The following is a 19,080-nucleotide window of genomic DNA, read 5'->3' as shown; positions in this document are numbered from 1 at the left end:
GATTCATGATTCATGATACTGAGCATTTTTAATGTACCTATTGGCCATTTGTATGTAATTTTTTTTTTTTGAGAAATGTCTGGAACATTTCCTTTGAGGAATATTGAATTCCCTAAGGTGCCAGATGAACGAAGCACTAAATACATGAGACTGGATCCATGCTGAGGGCAACAGTCAGTAAAAGTGTGTTCAAGTTAAAAGGCCATATATCGCCACTACATCATTTGCCCGTACCAGTTACCCAAGTCATTAAAATATCAGTGCTTAACATTGTCTGCCAGTTTGCCCCCTCCTGCATGTGAAAATCTTCAAAATTGGGTACATATTGAGAATCTTCAATTTTCAATTTTTGGTTCAAATTTGTGTTTTATATATATATATATATATTTTTTTTTTCAAAAAAGATAAACCAGCCAGGTACAGTGGCACATGCCTATAATCCCAGTGACTAGGGAGGTTAGGGCAGGAGGATTGCAAGTTCAAGGCCAGCCTCAGCTACTCAGTGAGGTCCTAAGCAACTTAGTGAGGCTGTCTTAAAAAATAAAAAGGGTTGGGGATGTGGCTCAGTGGTAGAGTGCTCCTGGGTTCTATCCCTAGTGAGAGAGAAAGAGAGAGGGGAAGAGGGAGGGAGAGAGAGAGGGAGAGAGGGGGAGGGAAAAGAAACAAGAAGAAAAAATAATCAAAGGTCTTCAAATGTATTTTCTTTTTTAAATTCTAGACAAGCTGTTGCCAAGTGATGAAGGAGCCCTTCGGTTACACCTGATGCATTATTGTGAAGCATGTACAGCACCCAAAATGCCAGAGTTCATTCTGTACGCTTTTCATAGTGCATACCGGAAGCTCCAGTGGAAGGACCTGCATCCCGATCAGATGCTCATGGAGGCCTTCTTCAAAGTGAGCTCTTCACCCCCCATGTCACACCCTGGAGTGCTCTGCTGCTAGGGAGCAGCCTCTTCCCTCGGGTTCTGTGCAGGGGCAGTGTATGCCAAAGTGGACTATGCACACGTTCAGTGTCACCTCAGTGGAACTTGTGGAAAGCAGCAGGCTTTGGAAGTAATTTCTTTATGTGTGTTAGTAGATGATTGGAAAATATCTACAGGATAGTTTTCAAAACCCAGAGAAACATTTCATCTGTAATATGTCAGTCATTCTCTAGACTTTATGTTGTGTGAGTATATAGTTTAATGATTTGTCTTGTTCAGTCTTGGTTGGTGTTTATGTGTACATATTTTTTTAAGAATGGTGTCCTTAGAACAACTTGTTAAATGCTCTGTTAAAGGAAAATGTGAATTGGTTGGTATTTAAGCCATTAGTTTCTTTTAACAGTCATTTAAGTGAACAATGAGACTGTAGATGATAAGATGTGTGACCACAGATGATGCCATGATTACAAAAACACCTGAAATGGTCTGAAACAAAGTACCAGTAAGTGTGTATGTGAGCCTGTAGCAGAAGCAATAGTTAACAAAAAACAGGTACTGCAGTGTTAACTATATACCATTCAGGCATTTGGCACAGTTTTTGTTGTTCTCACGAAGTTTCTGGTTAAAACAACCCTTTATAATCTTAGCGTGGGTTTTTATGATAGTTTCAGTTCATTTGTTCATTAGTCATCAGTTAATTTGTGTTGACTCTCAGTGTCACATTTATCATTAAGACACCCTAACTGCTTGAGTTGACACAGATCTTTATTTATTGTACTGGGAATTGAACTCAGGGGCACTTGACCACTGAGCCACATCCCCAGTCCTATTTTATATTTTATTTAGAGACAGGGTCTCACTGAGTTGCTTAGGTGACTTGCTTTTGCTGAGGCTGGCTTTGAACTTGTGATCCTCAGCCTTCTGAGCCTCTGGGATTACAGGTGTGCACCACCATGCTCAGCTCTATAGTTATTTTTGATGATTAGTGAATGTACTGGAGCCTTTTCGTACTATAGTGAAGCTTTGCACAGGGCTGCTCTTGTCCATCACTCTTCTGTAGCAAGCGTCAAACTGAGGGCATTTGTTCTAGAGAAACACAAGATTAAAGAATGATTTTGCAGCTGCATTTAGTAAATGAGGCGGATACTAAATAGATGTTTAATCACCATTACGAACATGAGAGAAAGTTGTTTTAAAGAACTATAAGATGGAATTTTAACTAAATAAGAGGATGACCTTCATTATAAGACTGATTAAATAGTAGACCTGTCTGGCGAGGGATGCTGTAGACGCTCATCTATCTCTAGGGTTGTTATTCTGATGATAGATGGCCCTTGACCTGTGCAGAAGCTGGGAATCTTTTAACTTACTATATCTTGTTGGCATAATGAAGTATGCTTTTTTTTTTTTGCAAGACTGAGTGTGAGAATGGAGAACAGATTATAAAGGAGGATGAATTGTTTTCTAAGAGGGAAGATAATTAGTAGTTTACATAATATAATACAGTAATGGGAAGAAGTAAATCATTAATCATGATTTTATAAAGAGCTTTTAATCTTTATTTTGAAAGAAAAATCTTATGATTTAGCCATGCTTTTATTTTAAACAAATTACAAATGTTGAAATAGGCTTATAAAGTATAACTTTGAGGTTAATTATATACTTTATAGTATATAACCCCCAAAAAACTCTACTACAATTTAAGCACTATGTAGTCATGAAAAATTATAAAGACTAATGATATGAAGATATTTTTAATACTATAACATTACATTAAAAAGGTAATGTTAAATATTATATATTGTAGCAGGTCTCAGTGCACGATCTTGGGGACAGCAACATCAACATCACCTGGGAATTTGTTAGCAGTGCACATTCCTGCTCCCAACCCATATGTGGGAAATTTGGTAACAGCTCTGGGGTGGGCCCAGCTATCTGTGTTTTAAGGTCCTGGCGGTTCTGATGTTCACTCAGGTTTGAGAAGTACTAACTAGTAGAGCTCAATTTTTGTCCTGTCTCAGCACACCTGAAGATTCTGACGTACTCTTGCAGCTCCAGTGACTCAGTGTGGCAAGGAATCGCCACCTGGGTTGGCGTTAGGGGAGGTCGTTCCTCTCTGGTAGGAATTGTTAGAATATACCAGGCATGGTCTCAGCACTTAGGAGGCTCATGCAGAAGCAACCTTTGAACCCAGGAGTTAGAGATGAGCCTGAGCAACATAGTGAAACCTTGTTTCAGTAACCAAAACAAAGAATTATTGAAATAGGTAATGAAATCCAAACAAACTTAAAAATGCACACATGCACTGAACATGGAAGGAAAGATGTCAAATGTTAAATCTGTCTCTGGAAGGTAGGATTATGGATGATATCTCTAATCTGGGAAAAATGTTTTTAAAAACAAATACATGCAACATTGATTTATATACATTTTTTTTGCGGTGCTGGGGATTGAACCCAGGGCCTTGTGCTTGTGAGGCAAGCACTCTACCAACTGGGCTATCTCCCCAGCCCAATTTATATACATTTTAAAGATATGTCAAACAGCATAAAGCAAAACAATAATTCATCCATTTCCTTGTAGGTGGAACGAGGAAGCCCCAAGAGTTGTTTCTTGTTTTTGGGGTCTGTGCTCTGTGAAGTCAATTGGGTTAGTGTGCTTGCTGATGCCTGGAATCCCAGTCCCCAGCCTGAAACCCAGAGCATGATTGTCTGCCTCCTTTTCATGATGATTTTACTGGCAAAGGAAGTTCAACTCGTAGACCAGACTGTAAGTTTGGGGGGCTTGTGATCAGATGAGGCTCTGTAGCACCTCACTTTCTACTTGGTTGTGGCTTTTCTGTTATTCCCCTCTGCCATGCCTCCGTCTGTGTGAATAGATGCGTGGCCTGTGAGCTGTGCCTTCAGCGAGATGCTTGCTTTTCTTTGAGCATCCACTGTCTAGTTCTAAGTCATGAAGAAAGCCCCACTGAGTTAGAATATATGAGTCCACTTTATTTTATTTTATATCTACTTCCTAGTTCATGCTCTGTGCTTCTAGAAGTCACTGTTGGCATGTGCCAGTAGAGCAGAGTTCCTTTGAAAATTGGTTCAGAATAGTTTTTTAGATCTTAATGTTAGTGGATTTTTTGCTATGGCTTTGGTTATTGTCATTACTAATGCTTCTAATGAGTAGATTCTTACTTGACATCAGAGGTTCTGTAATTGCCATAGGCCAGCTTAGTAGTTTTCCCACAGACTAGTTAGAGACGCATGTTTCTGGGAAGATATGGCTCTGGAACTAAAGCCATCTGTTCTGTTTTTAGGATTCACCTTTACTTAGTCTTCTGGGACAGACAAGCTCACTTTCATGGCACCTTGTGGACATTGTGTCGTACCAGAGTGTGCTAAGTTATTTCAGCAGTCACTACCCACCATCCATCATCCTGGCAAAGGAATCTTCTGCTGAATTGATTGTAAAGCTTCTGAAAGTGTCTGCGGGCCTTTCCATTCCTACCGACAGCCAGAAACATCTTGTAAGTTGCAAGGGTGGTTTAAAAGGTAGAGCAAGGTCTTTGGGATTGGAAGTAGCATAAGTACCACTGAGGACAGTCTCAAACATGCTGACTGCCCAGCAGAGAAAGCTGGGGAGTGTCATCATGAACTCACTCTGGCCCCTTGCTTGGATTCTTTGGTTTCTCTCTTTTGCTAAACCTTCACCTATTAGCAGTGTCTCATGTTGACCAGAGGTCAAAAGGATAGAGGGCTGGCAGTGGGCCACTGGTTTTGTGATCTGAATGTCATCAGTGGCAGTGGGGCAGGGAGGGTGATGAGTATGAGCTTGAGGTCTGACAAACTCAGGGCAACCTCACGAAGTTTTGTGAGGATTGAATTAGATAGTGAGCATGAAAGTTTTTGGAAAGATCCTGGCAGGTCCTTGGTGTTTAGTTAATGTGATGAACGTGGTGAAAAGGAGGGGTGTTGTGTGGAATTTGGGAGAAGGCAGTTCTCATCTAGTTACCGCAGGTTTGCGTAGCCCTGAATACGGGACCCCGGACTGCGTGGACAAGGTCTTCCCGTGGCTTCTTGATCTGTCCTCTCCACTCCTTGCCATGCTCCCAGGGAGTGCTCAGTCAACACTCTTGGATTCATTTGAATAATCCATTCCTTGTTTGTCAGGATGTGGTTCCAAAATGCCAAGCTTTCACTCATCAGATGGTTCAATTCCTCAGCACCCTGGAACAAACTGGAAAAGTCACCTTTGCTGTCCTAGAACAGGAAATGTCTAAGCTCTTAGATGATATCATTGTCTTTAACCCGCCTGGTAAGTGACCATTGGGAAGCCATATATTCATGTAATCTGTGAGTTACTGTCATGCATAAGGCATTGTGGGGTGAGGAAAATGGGCAGGACCCTGCTGTTCATGTTTCCAGAGAGGCAGTGGTCAAAGAGCTGCTTGGACACTGTACTCTCAGCCCTGAGGAGAGGCACGAGTGTTAAGAACTTGAGGAGGAGTTTACCCTGGTGGATGCTGGTGTGAGGTAACCTGGACTGGGGGTCAAGCTGGACACACCTGATATATTATTAGAAGGTAGCCGGAGGCCTGCCAGTGAGCAGCATTCCTGGGGGTTTGACTCTGAAGTAGGAGAGCACTTCAGAATCACCTGTAGACCTATCAAGATACTTTACATGGAGAATTTCTGCTGCTAACAATTTGGTGGACTGGACATCCTGGCTGCCTCTCCTGCTGAAAACAGCCAAGGATGCTGGAAAATCTCAGAGGCCAGATATGAATTAAAAGGGGGAACCCATAAAGATAGATAGAATAGAGGCTGGCTGTCACCTGAGCCCTCTCAGGATAATAGCAGGGGTGATAAAGCACAGGGCCTGCCTGAGGTGTCTGCCGAAAGGAGATCCCATGTGTAAGCCATGGAGTGACATCTTTCCTGCACAGATGAACCATGCTCCTGTGAGCAGAGAGCACACAGTTATCTCTTCTGGCCTTGGAGGTGGGCCAGATGTCTGTGTGGCAGGGAAAGAGATCCATTTTGAATATTGGTTAAGTACAAACTGACCCTCAGGTTTCTTTTTTGTTTCCCCTGGGGTTCTCGGAATCAAACCCAGGGTCTTATGCATGCTAGGCTAGTGCTCTACCATAGATCTACATCCCCGCTCCTCACATGGTTTCAGAATAAGAATTCACACTAGCTCCATTGTCCCCCTGCTCCCCCTGCAAAAACAAAAAACCAAGAAAGACAAGAAAAAGAAAAGCCAGTAGGTACTGGAGAAACTGTGCCACAGTGGGTCATAAGTGATTTGGCCTTGAAGTTTGAACAACAGCTGACCAGGGAAGGGAGCAGAAAGAGTGTTTTAGGAAAATTTTAATCAGAAGAGTAACAGGATCAGATCTGGTTTTCAGGGAAATATTTGTTGCTCCAGTTGATGATGAATAGCAAGGGGAGAGGCTAGGATCTGTTATAAGGCTCTTTGTAGTAATTTGTTCCTATGAGTCATAATTAAAAGCTAAATTAAAATTAAAATTGCTATTCAGTTGAAATTGAGACAAAGCCTTCATCACTAAGAATATTCATACCCAAAGAAATATATGAAAAAAATTCCCATGCACATTGCTGTTATTATTTCTCTCAAGATTTTTTAAGTTCTTGATTGATAAGTAGTTCTTATAGTTAACATTGTTAGGGTCTATTTTACAGTGTATAAGTAGTGAGTTTGTTTTGTTGGGTGTAATGAGTAAGATCTCCTAACTTTTTACCAGTCCCATGGACATAACTCTGAGTCCTGTGGCCAGAGAACCTTAGTTCTGTTTTTTTTTTTTTGTTTGTTTGTTTGTTTAAGTACTCAAAGAGAGCGAGAAAGAGTTGGCAAATAGTGTGCCTATTAAAACTCCCAGTGATATAGTGACATGTATTTCTCATGCTTGAGGGTGAAGGAGTCTGTCCCAGTGACCTCCCTTCACGCTTATGAAATGGAATTTGCTGTTTTTCTTGTAATTGACTTGCTTTTTCCCTATATTTTTCTTTGAAGAACTTGTTTATTTTTACCCATCTGTCTACTTCTCTTATTTAAAAAACAAAGAAATAGGGGCATGGTAGCATGTTCTTATAGGCCCAGGAGTTTGGGGCCAGCCTGAGCAACAAAGAGAGATCCCTGTCTCTTAAAAGAAACAAACAAAAAAAAAAAAAAAAAAAAAAAAAAAAAAAACGGAGGAGGGAAGAAGAGGAGGAAGAAGGAGGAGGAGGAAGAGGGGGGAAAGAAATAAAAGAGCTGCTATTAGGAATCTTTTAAAAGATTTTCCATAATTTTATAGTTGCTTTTAAGCAACAATCTTTATTCTATGTAAATCACTCTAGAATACTGATAGCTTGACCATGGCCGTGTTGGGAGTTGGAGTGGGGATGGAGGGTCCTCTTGCTAATTAGTTTTTCATATTTGCCCAGAGAGCAGATAAGATGGTAGCACTGTTGTTCTCATGATCACAATCCTGTCCCTATGCCAGCAGCCTGAGAGCATGTCTGTGTTCTCCTTCAGACATGGACAGCCAGACCCGCCACATGGCCCTCAGCAGCCTCTTTATGGAAGTCCTGATGATGATGAACAATGCAACTATTCCAACTGCAGAGTTCCTCCGGGGCAGTATCCGGACCTGGATCGGCCAAAAAGTGCATGGGCTGGTGGTGCTGCCCCTGTTAACAGCAGCCTGCCAGAGCTTGGCCTCCGTCCGCCACATGGCAGAGACTACAGAAGCCTGCATCTCTGCCTACTTCAAGGAAGGTAAGGGAACACCATCTTCTGTTGGTCTTTCAGGAAGATTAAAGCTCTGTCACCAGGAGATGTCTTTCCAGAGTCTACCATTCTAATTTCTGCTCCGGAAATATTTCAGAACATTTCTATATCAATATATATCTATCAATGTAGATATAGATACATTTTTAATAAAGATCTGCAATTAGCATAAGAATCACTCATCCATATATGTTGGTACCATCACTTATTTCAAGGGACAAAGGCTCTAACTTGTTTTACATTGGTTTTAGAGTATCAGAGCAACCCTATTGTCAAAGGCAAAGTCATGGTCCTCAAAACAAATGTTGTTCTCCACTGTTCATTTTCCCCTTTTTTGGTCAGTTTTGATAAAAGGAGTTTTTATAGAAATGTTTTTTATTGTTTCTGGTCATGCTTTTTAAATATTGTGAAGAGGTCACTCTCTGCTGCCCTTTTTTTTCCCTACCTTGAAACTTTCAGATTCTGGAGACAACCTGGTCTGATTAAGAATTGCTAGAACACCCCTTCTTGACTCTGGTGTTCAGGTGTACATCATACTAGACAATGGGAGAGAAAGAAAGCTAGCGGAGCAAGGTTCCAGGGGTGCCCATAACATGCCGTCTGTCCTATCCCAACAACCCACAAACATTCCATGTCCACCAATGGTATGCATGCCACCATGCACCCACCCCATCCTCACTCTGCAGAGTTGGGAATCATTAGGATTAATACTGCTGTTTGAAATTCATTTGTGTTATTAAAAAAATCAATGTCTGGAGATATGATCTGAGCTTTGTGTGAATATGATTCTTGGGATCAAACCTAGGGCCTCACACCTGCTAGGCAAGCACTCTACCACTGAGCTGTATCCCCAGCTCACATTTCACTTCTATGGCCTGTGGAGCCAACCTAAGAGATGTTACCTTGGCATGAAGCTTCAAGTGAAAAGATTTGTTGCGGTTCTTAAATAATTAGAAACCCTTGTTTATGTCTTGATGTTGCCTCTTGGTTTCTTTTCTTAGGCTCCCTTAATCAAAATTTAGGATGGGGCCCCATTCTGGTGTCCCTTCAAGTTCCTGAGCTCACTATAGAAGAATTTCTGCAGGAGTGCCTGACCCTTGGCAGTTACCTAACCCTTTACGTCTACCTGCTCCAGTGTTTGAATAGTGAACAGACTCTAAGGAATGAAATGAAAGTGCTGCTCATCCTCAGCAAGTGGGTGGAGCAGGTATATCCCAGGTGCGTTGGCCTCTGGTTGCTGTATAAAACTTGTACTTGATTAACTTGAAATTTAGGGTTTCAGTAAGTATTTAAGAACACACAATCAAGTCACAAGTGAAAAAACAAACAAGGCTATAAATTACCGTGACACTTGTTTGGGCTAATTTTCTGAGCCAGTTTTTTATTTCCTAAAGCAAGCATTTTAAGCACTAGGCTTCAGTTTTCCTATGAGTGAAGTAGAGAGAAAATCGCTACCTCCCAGGTTTGTGAACAGTAAGTGAAACCATAAAGCCCAGGCACAGTGTCTAGCATGGAGTAAGCATTCACTAATGGTAGCTGTTAGTCTCACTGCATTAGCATTTTATTAATGCCAATTAGCTTAGGCTTTTAAGATGCTAAATGTCTCCTTAAAAGTCAAATGTGAACTTTCAGTTAAATGGGAGTGGAAAAAAATCTCACTTCATCTTTTACTTCTCTGGCTTCTTCCCCAGTTCTGCACAGGAAGAGGCAAAACTGTTTCTGTGGTGGCATCAAGTCCTGCAGCTGTCTCTGATTCAGACTGAGCAGAATGACTCGGTCCTGACGGAATCTGTTGTTCGAATTCTACTCACGCTTCAGAACAGGCAGAACCTCCTGGCTGAGGAGAGGCTCAGCTCTGGGATTCTGGGGGCAATTGGATTGGGCCGGAAGTCACCCTTGTCCAACAGGTGAGGATGCACCTACCACTGCTTTCTTGGAAGGCCTCAGATGGCTGCACCTATTTCAGTGTGGGTTTCTGAGGTAGGGTATTTGATGTAGGAGTTATGTTTTCCAGAAAGATGAAGGGGGACAAAAAAAAAAAAAAAAAAAACCAACAAAACAAACAAACAAACAAAAAACAACCAGAGTTTGATTACATCTTGATATTCTAAAAAGCATTTTTTATTTTTTCTTGCTTGGAAACAATTTTAAGTTCAGACAGTGTATTTTAGTGTTATCTCTTGTATGTTGACTTTGTAATCTGATTACACAACTGGTTTCTTTTTGGTTTGGAGCCAGTAATGGTCTGCAAGGTTGAGCTAAAAAATGCTGGTAATTTCTGTAGGCATGGTGGCACACACCTGTAATCCTAAGGACTTGGGAGGCTAAGTCAGGAGGATTGCAAGTTCAAGGCCAGCCTCAGCAAGTAAGCAAGGCTCTAAGCAACTTAGGGAGACTGTGTCTGTAAAAGGACTTGGATGTAACTCAGTGGTAAAATGCCCCTGAGTTCAATCCCCAGCTCTGAAAGGAAAAGAAAAATCCTGTCCTATTAAAACAAAAACAACAAAAAACCCTGGGCACTTCATTATGGGCAATTGCTATATGTGCTGTGAGTTCAGGGAAGTCCAGAATCTGCGAAGGGCTCAGGCTCATGAACTGTTAAGGGTTAAGGTTGGTTGGTAAGAAGGGTAAGTAATGAGAAGCAGACTAGGTTTTGTTGCTAAAAATCCTGAAGTATGAAAGAATTTGCTGTTAGCCTCCCACTCTATCTCATAACACTTATTTATATCATAGTTTTCTTTTTAAGTGTTGAAAACTTCTCATACCAGTCTGGTGTCACCATTCTTGTGGAGTGGCCCATCGTGTTGATGCAGTGCTGGAGAACTCTCATTCCAAAGCAGTTAAACTCCTTTTTCTTTTTTTTTTTTTATGATAGAGTTGAGCAGGATTATGATTTTTGTTTCATTAAAATTCAGCTTGTATATCTTTTGTTCATATCAAGTGCTTTTTCTTTTCAAATTATGGTGAAATATACATAACTTACATGCAGATGTCCATATATGGTAAGCATTTTAGGATGTACAAATCAGTGCCATTTCATACATTCAAAATATTGTTGCAGTCATCACTATCTAGTTCCAGAACATTTTCATCACCCAAAAGAAGCCCTATACCCATTAGACAGTCACCTCCATTATCTTTTCCTTCTAGTCTCTGGTTACCACTAATTGACTTTATGACTATATACTAAATCCTACTTTGGACGTTTTGTGAAAATGGAATTTCATAATACATGGCCTCTACTGTCTGCCTTCTTTCACTTAGCATAACATTCTCAAGGTTTAGCTGAGTTGTACATGTGTCAATACTTCATTCCTTTATATGGCTGGATAATGTTCTAGCTTATGGATCTACTACATTTTGTTTATCCATTCATCAGCTGATAAGACAGTTGTTCTATTTCAGTCTTTTTTGCTTTTGTGGATAATGTTTTGAACAGTCATGTACGATTTTTTTGAAGCACATCTGTTTTCAGTTCTTTTGAATATATACCTGGGAGTGGAATTGCTGCATCATATGGTAACTGTATGCTTTACTGGTTAAGTAAGTGCCAAAATGGTTTCCATAGTGCCTGCACTGTTTACATTCCTCCCAGCAATATGTGAGTGCTCCAGTTAATCCACATCTTTGCCAACACTTTCATTCCTGAATCTGAATTACGCACACATTGTTATATTTAAGATTTTCCTTAAGAGGCTTACTACATAGTAGATCTGGAAATACGTTTATCTTGTGTTTTCATAGGAAACATGGTATTTATTTTTTAGATGCTTGCTGTAATTGTCACTTACCTGTTTTTGCCTCTCTCTGTCACCTCAGGTTCCGAGTAGCTGCCCGAGGCATGGCTGCGTTCCTTTCAGTTCAGGTTCCTGCAGAAGATCAGATCCGGTTGAAGCCTGGCTCTGAATTACATCTGACCCCAAAAGCTCAGCAGGTGAGTATAAATAGCCTGACTCCAGGTTGCTCCCACTTTCTACTGTGCAGGATGACTGTGTGCGTGGTAAGTGCTGAGCCCCCTTTGCCTGCTCTTCGTAGGCAGCTTGATGTCTAAGCCAGCTGCATGCAGTGTGAGATATTAAGAGCAAGGATCAGATGGTACAATTGGCAGATTTTTCACAGGGATTCCAGTTCATAAAATACCTGGTAACTTGTCACTTGCTGAGTGGACAGCTGCTGTTGGAATCCCTCATGTCTTGCATGAAGCGGCACAGTTGGGAAGCTGAGTCCTCTGAGGGCAGGGTGGGAAGTCAGTGAGATGCATCTTGGGTGTATTTAAGTCTTCAGCTGTCCTGTGGCCCCAGGATCTGGGGCACTGGGACTCTGCTTTAACTGCCTGAGAGTCACCCAGGCCCCCTTTGCTCACCTTCCAGTAGACTTCCTGCATGTCCCTTGTGTCCTTGCCATCAGGGTTTTCAGACTTGAAAATGCCATCTTTTTTATAAAAGGATTAATTTTAGGCAGCCTGTCTTAGTGGACCATTTTGGAAAAAGGGGGGTATTGAGGGAGAGAGAGTATGATTCCTACACCCTTGGATTCCTGTTTGTTGATTGAACTTTGTTCACACAGTTCATAACTTGGTACCAACACTAAGACTTCTGTTTACAGCCAACTCAGTAATTTATTTCTCAGCTTCTGGGTCACTTACCATCCTCCAAAAATAAATCTATTCCCTTTGTGTTTTCCGAACGAAGCAAATCCCACTTTTTAATTGATATTCTTTGGTGTCATGGTCCCCACACATAGGAATAGGTGGGAGTGGGGGACTTCATGTGGGGTGGGTGTGCCCCCGTGGGGAAAGGATGCATCTATGGGGTTAACCCTCTGTCTTTCATGTCTTTTAGGCTCTGACTGCGCTTGAATCCATGACACTAAGTAAACAGTATGTTGAATACCAGGATCAGATTTTGCAAGCTGCCCAGTTTATAAAGCATCCTGGCCATTGCCTCCAAGATGGGAAAAGCTTCCTGGCTCTTCTTGTTAACTGTCTCTACCCAGAAGTGCATTATCTGGACAACATACGGTAGTAACCATGAGGCTCTTGACAAACCCCATCACTGTTTATGTTTACATTTAACTTTGCTGTTGCACAAGTAACTTTGCTCAGTTTCACTGCAGGATTCGGTGTAGCCATGGAGTGGTTGACTGAGACGCAGCTGGGAGACCTTAGGTGATCCTGTGTATGTGTGTGTGTGCTTCGCTCTCTGGGGACTGTTTAGTTTCTATGTTCATACACAATGAGACTTACAAAGTTCCACTTGGGTGCAGAGCCACTCACAGTTGCCAACTGTCCCAGTCATCTCGTAGTCCTGCAGAGGGGATTTTCATGGTATGTCCTCTGTCTCCCCTGTTTTGATGTCAAGATTCCTGTGCCAGATCTGAGCAGTTTGAAAGTCATATGTAACCCTCACTTTGAACCCCATTTGTGTGCTTTTAGTGTGAAAAAAATCAACCTTGAGAATTTCTGCATTTCCCAAATATGGGGAAATACACAGCCTAAAGATATTATGTTATTTCTCTCAGAAGGGAGATAAAAATGACGAAGTGATCCAGTGCAAAACATGACACCTTGATCCTTATGATAGTGGATAGCAGAGATGGTGACATGTCTGCTTCCATCCGGAAGAGCCCCATCTGAATCAGCATGTCAGGCTGGTGCTCTGTGATGAGCGTGCTGGGCACACACATGTTTCATTTGGTCCACATGGTGGGGGGTGCACAGTGTTGACTCTCTCCAGCCACCAGAGTCCCTCTATTCCCTCAGGTCCCCTCATTCACCTCCCCTCATTCCACATCAAAGTTTGAAACTCTTGGTAGACACTAAGGTTGCTATCTAAAGGCCCCACTTTTGATCAGGAGACTGCAGACTTACCTTTCCATTCCCTGCTTGCTTCTTCCTTCCATATTTAAACTCAGATAAAGCTGGTGGACCTGCTGAAACACTTGTCCATGGAAACTGGTACAGGGTAGGAGAATTTCTGAAATCTGACTTTTTTCAAGTTGCCCCGTGCCTTGGGCCGCTGTTAACAGTCATTTATTACCTAAGTCAGTCTGCAGCGTTGCCTTGTTCAGTGCCAGCTTCTCGCTCATGTTATTTCCCCCAGGAATTAGCAATCTGATTTGTCAACGTACTCTTGGCTCAAAATGGATTTTGTTTGTACAACTTTCATAGTGTGTCCTTGTGGGTTTTGTGTAGCCCTAGAAGAATACCCCCAAATACCTAACAGCCCCCAAGAGCTCTTAATAGAGAGAGAGGGATATAGTTAGCAGAATGCACATCTTCTCCCACATATCCACATACCCCCACACTTGGAAGTTTGTAGGAACTTTCCTTCTTCACTGGACAGAACAATTCTGCCTCATAGACACGCCTTGGAACTCTGATAAAGAACATCCCTGTTCAACATCGGAGTTTTGTAGGCCACAGAGAGTCATCTCACAGTAACACGTCTCAGCTTTCCTAGTTTTTGCTTCTCTCCATTTTCAAAAATCAGTCATCATCTTATTCTATGTATATGAAAATTTTAGAAGCTGAGGACAGTTAAATTGGCTGGTTTGGCAGCAGTGATTTTATGACAGGAAATATTTGTGTACTTTTTCTTTGAGGAAGATGAAATTATTGATATCCTAGAATGTGAAATTTTTGAGTGACAGTACGTACATTCTCACGAAAATTATGATCAATTTTTAGAAAGTTTATAATATTTATAATGCATTTAGTCTGTAAAGATTTTAAAAAATAAAGTCAACCTTTGGTTGTAACTTCTGCAAATCTGAATTTCAGGGCTTCTTCACACTAACTAGTAGAGCATATCAGAGATTAAAGTTGACATAGATTTTTGCACCTGATGTCATCCTATTTACTTGACCTTGTAACTTGATTTGCAGAGATGGTCAGTAAAAGTGCTTGCACTTCACTCTTGTGTCAGAAGGTTTGCTCATCCCATAATGTGCTGGACTCGGTACTTTAAAGATACCGAAATACTTCAGGACATGGCAGCGCTACTCTCGCCTCTGGGGAAGGAAGGCTGCACCTGGGCCAGCCTGCCCTCTGCTTGCAGGTAGCAAGCCTTTGCTTGAAAAGGCCTTCAGAGAGTGCAGGGCCACAGTCTGAGAGACAATGACAGGTGCTGCGTGTCAGCAGTGGCATTGGGCAAGACCAAGGCCTGCTTGTGAACTGAGCAGCGTGGAAGGTGCACCATCTGGACTTGTTCACACAGTGGCTGGCCTTGGCATCGGCTCAGATAAGGATGTCTGATGCTTCCTGTTCTCAATGAAAAGTGCCTCTCCCATCCTTACCCACCCTGCGGTCGAGGGGGTCAGAGAGGCAGCCATGTTGCCCCCATCTCCTTGCTCTGTGCCTGACTAGAACAGATGGAGGGCAGAGAGCTGGGAGACATAGGCCATTGAGGCAGGAAGGTCCTGCTGGATGTGTCTGCATAGTGTGACAGTCAGCAGGTGGAGCTAGGCCCCAGTGTTCCCAGAGGTCGTGCACAGTCGCCCTCAGCTCTGACGTGTGGCTGCCCTCTTGACTGTGTGTTAGCTTAGTCTCCGAATGCCTCTGCCTCCCCAGGGTTGTGCCTGAGTCTCTTTGAGACTGGAGGAAGTTAGTGCAGAGAATGCAAACTCACCCAACCTCCCTCCTGTCAAGTGACAACCTTGTTCCTCCCAAGTATTCACCAAAACCAGTGTGTCCATATTGTATAAATCAGTCATGTCTGTGCCTTTGTGTTTGAATGAAAGGTGGTAACACCATTTTTCATAGGGTTTTTGTTCCTAAAATAAGTTGTTTCTTCTGGAGCAGGAAGTAAACGTCTAGAATAATCAATCTTTAAAAGTTAAAGGGGGCATTAACACACCTGGGACTCACCTCTCACTCAGTGGGATCCTCAGCTTCCCCCACCCAGCCAGTGGCCTTAGTCCGGCCCTTGTGGGGCCACCCAGGCTGCTGATGGCGAGTTGCATGTAGTTCTGCTGGCAGCGAGGCATCTCCTGAGGAGGCTGCCCGTTGTGGACCTGCCTGGAGCAGCGCAAGCTGGCTCTGTTCTCTCGCTCCCCTTTCAACAGGCATTTCCCTTCCCGTCACACCTCTGACACCATGCATCCCCATCCCTTAGTCCTCTCCATGCTAAATGACCCAAAGACTTTAATTTTCTACCATGATGTCCAGAGGGCCACCTTTGGGGAAAGTATGGGACTGGGTGAGACAGGCCAGGCACCTAGGGTTCAGTTGAGGTTGGTCCTTGCAGGCACCAGGAGAGGGCGCTTCCTTGCCTTTTCTGCCTTGGTGTCTTGCTCTGCATCCTGAGCCCTGCCCTGGCATGGTTGTGCTTGCTGTCAAGCAGTGCAGTACATTCCTCTGGACACTTGGGCAGCGTTGGCAATAGCTGTGACATATGGTTGGCACATTAAACTCATGGCAAGTTCAAACTCCTGACCTCGGTTTAATACGAGTTGCTGCTGAAGACTGGTCTCATTGCATGTGCGCGAGGCAGGTCTCACTACAAGGTGCTCCACACTGAATCCTTTACTGCTGTCTGCTATCCATGTTGGGGAAGCTTATGGCTTATTTTGAGGTAGTAACTGACCATTTCTCTGCTCAGTTAATTCTTATCTTAGGCAAAATGAAGAATGTGGGAAATAAGCATGTTGCTTTCAAAAGAAAAGTGTCCCCTACTCTGATCTTCCATTTGCATCTGGGTCATCCTGGGTAAAGCTCTTGAATATAGTCAGGCCCCTATACTGACTTTGTTTCTCCACCATGACACTCATGTTCTTGAGCATCATGTGATCTGGTGCAACTGTCTCTGAAGTTTCCTTCACTCTGGATAGTTTCCTGATTTCTGATGAGAGTATCTTAAAAAAGGTTGCTGATCCTATTTTGGGATAATGAACTTGCTAAGGGATGTCGTTGATTATAACTTGTTTTTAAATGTACCAATGTGATATATCTCACTGAGCACCGAGAGTTAGAATTTATTTCTTTCTATGGTTTAAAATCACTTAGTTGGAGATCTATACTTCAGTGGGTTCAACTCTTTCTTCCTACATGTCTAGAGTGGCCTTTAAAAACCACTACTTTATTTTGGTCATGAAATGTGCAATATTCACTTCTTATTCATTGTTCAACCTTTTACATGCCTGTACAAAGGATGAGTTTTTATACAATGGTGAGAAACAGGAAGAAATAAGAATTGATGAAGTAAAATTCTGCAAATAAACTACATTCAGAGTGAATTTATCCCTGGTGGGCCTGTCTCATTGTTTCTGGCAAGTTGGTTGTCAGGTCTCCTTTCCATACATAAATCACATGAAGAAAAATTTTAAATTAGTTTGTAATGGGTAAGATCTTTGTTCTGTGATGTTTTGCCACAGTGGCAAAGCCTCTAATTGCAAAGAGAATTGGCATGGACCAGAGACTCAGAGAGATCAGGAGAACCCCTCACGTTCTGTAGCTGGCCTTCACCTCCATAGGAGGAGGGACTTAAAAGCTGCACTAAGGCTTCCACTGCCTGAGGGGTGATCTGGTGTGAGGGAGGGAACTGTCAAGAGGGTCGAGCTGCCAGTAGAGGGCAGTGTCCCAGAGGTTGCTCAGGGTGGCGCTGAAAATAGACCTTCAGTATTGGAATCCCAGGGAATTTCACCTTAATGTTGATTTTCATGGATTTGTAAGACACGCCTAGAATGGGCGGGAGGGGCTGACATTCCACCAGGGATTAACATCAATTTGGGATTTGCCAAGGATGAGGCCTTCTGGGTGTGGGTGTGTCGCTCATCCTTCTGAGTTTGGCTGCTTTTTCAAGATAGAACCACAGGATTTAACCACATGAGCAGACTTGTTTTCATGGATCCTGTGCAGATGGAGCAGAAGGCTCCAGCCTGCAGTCTGCACCACCTTGGGAAGTCTAGTCTCGAGAACCCAAGTCATCTACGTCATTTCTCTCCTTGACTTTGTGGCCCCAAGAGGAGAGTGAAGAGTCCCAACTGTGCTGACCTAGCCTGTTGCCCAGGTCTCTGGCCTTGCTGGCCAGTGGCGGAGGGAGGAGAGGAGGGGCTGTGGGGTGGCTCTGCCCGCCCCCAGACCTCTCACTGAGGGGATGGTCAAGTGCTGTCCCTACCCACTCTCCCTGCTGCCCCTCAGAGCATTGTTTATCAGGAGACCAAGCAGAGGCTGCTTGTGACCGTGCACCTTATTAAAGGGGCTTCCAGCTCTCCGTGAACCTGCTCCCCGTGGCCATGGTGATCTGAAACCGCTTCATCAGAGTCCATTCCTGCTTCTTCCATTCAAGACGACCTGCTGTCAAGTGCAAGTTCTACAGCCAAGGGCACCAGATCATTAGCCAGCACCCCTGTACTCCTGGACAATGAGGTGAACAATGCTGGGCACCCCAGAAAGCAAGTATCCGACTTCTGCTTGCCTAAGAATCACCTGGAGTCAACTGCATCCTTGTCAGAAATAGCAAACTCAAGAAGACATTCTGAGGACTGTTGGGGAAATCTGAATCTGGACTGTAAGGTGGCTTTACTGAATAACTTTCTCAGGCATGGTAATGGTACAGAGGAGATGGAGGAGAACGCTCTTGTCCTTCAAAGGTGTTTAGGGTGAAGGACTGTGATGTCTGCAGTTTACTTGCAAATGGTTCAGTCACACACACGAAGAATTTAAGTAACTGTTGAACAGAGGTGGTGGTGTGTGGGTGAGCATCTCACTTTTTCAAGTTTCTTGGTGTATGCTTGAAAATGATAATAAAAGCATGGGGCAGAGCCACCTGAAGAGCTTGTTTAAGTGTCAACTCCCCCAGCCTGTGGTTCAGTAGGTCCCAGTGGTGCTCAGAATGGGCATTTGAACAAGCTCCCCAGGTGTTCCTGATGCAGGTGCCCAGCCCAGAGCATCGAGGCTCTGATTATGGCAGTGGCCAGATGGGTGAACGCAGCCTTGCCAAGTAGTACAAGGAGCTCAGTGCCACACTCAGCTCCTTGGGTGCCCTGAGTCCCTTTTGCTACTCTCATGCCTGCGGGGGAATACCCTCCACCCAGCACACAGTGCACTGCCCCTTTAGCTCTGGCCACATCCTGCCTCTATCCTCTTGTTCTGGTAACTTCCAACTGCTTACACACTGTGTTGTGTCTAACTTCCTGTTCTTTGCTTTGACTGTCCCTTTGCTTAGAATGTCCTTCTTTCCTCCGTCCCAACCGCCATTCCTCCCCTGTTTGCACGGCCAACAAGTACCATCCCCAGGTAGCTTCTTCCAGAAAGTCTTCCCAAGATGGGGCAACTGCCTTGTCTGTGTGCTCCGCAGCACTCCCAACTGCCTCCACCTAAATGTAATTTTCCTTCTTTTCCTTCCACATCCCCAGCCCTTTTTATTTTTTATTT

The 19,080-nt window shown here is 43.3% G+C and overlaps 1 protein-coding gene across 2 annotated transcripts in view; it reads left to right on the top strand.

Annotated features, from left to right (window-relative positions):
* Epg5 (ectopic P-granules 5 autophagy tethering factor) overlaps window positions 1–18,469 on the top strand; it is a 104,825-nt gene extending 86,356 nt beyond the window's left edge. For both annotated transcript variants that reach the window (XM_047526427.1, XM_047526428.1), the window contains exons 36-44: window positions 719–894; window positions 3,507–3,692; window positions 4,228–4,437; window positions 5,081–5,225; window positions 7,452–7,694; window positions 8,708–8,924; window positions 9,398–9,613; window positions 11,526–11,640; window positions 12,548–18,469. In XM_047526427.1, coding sequence (XP_047382383.1) covers window positions 719–894; window positions 3,507–3,692; window positions 4,228–4,437; window positions 5,081–5,225; window positions 7,452–7,694; window positions 8,708–8,924; window positions 9,398–9,613; window positions 11,526–11,640; window positions 12,548–12,730 — 1,691 coding nt within the window. In that variant the 3' untranslated portion in view covers window positions 12,731–18,469. The remainder of the gene's footprint in view (window positions 1–718; window positions 895–3,506; window positions 3,693–4,227; window positions 4,438–5,080; window positions 5,226–7,451; window positions 7,695–8,707; window positions 8,925–9,397; window positions 9,614–11,525; window positions 11,641–12,547) is intronic.
* The last annotated feature ends 611 nt before the right edge of the window (window positions 18,470–19,080 follow it).

The sequence above is a fragment of the Sciurus carolinensis genome, chromosome 15 (genome assembly GCF_902686445.1).
Source record: "Sciurus carolinensis chromosome 15, mSciCar1.2, whole genome shotgun sequence".
NCBI classification, from domain to species: domain Eukaryota; kingdom Metazoa; phylum Chordata; class Mammalia; order Rodentia; family Sciuridae; genus Sciurus; species Sciurus carolinensis.
Note: the sequence above shows the minus strand (reverse complement) of the source record. Positions and strands in the feature narration are given on the sequence as shown.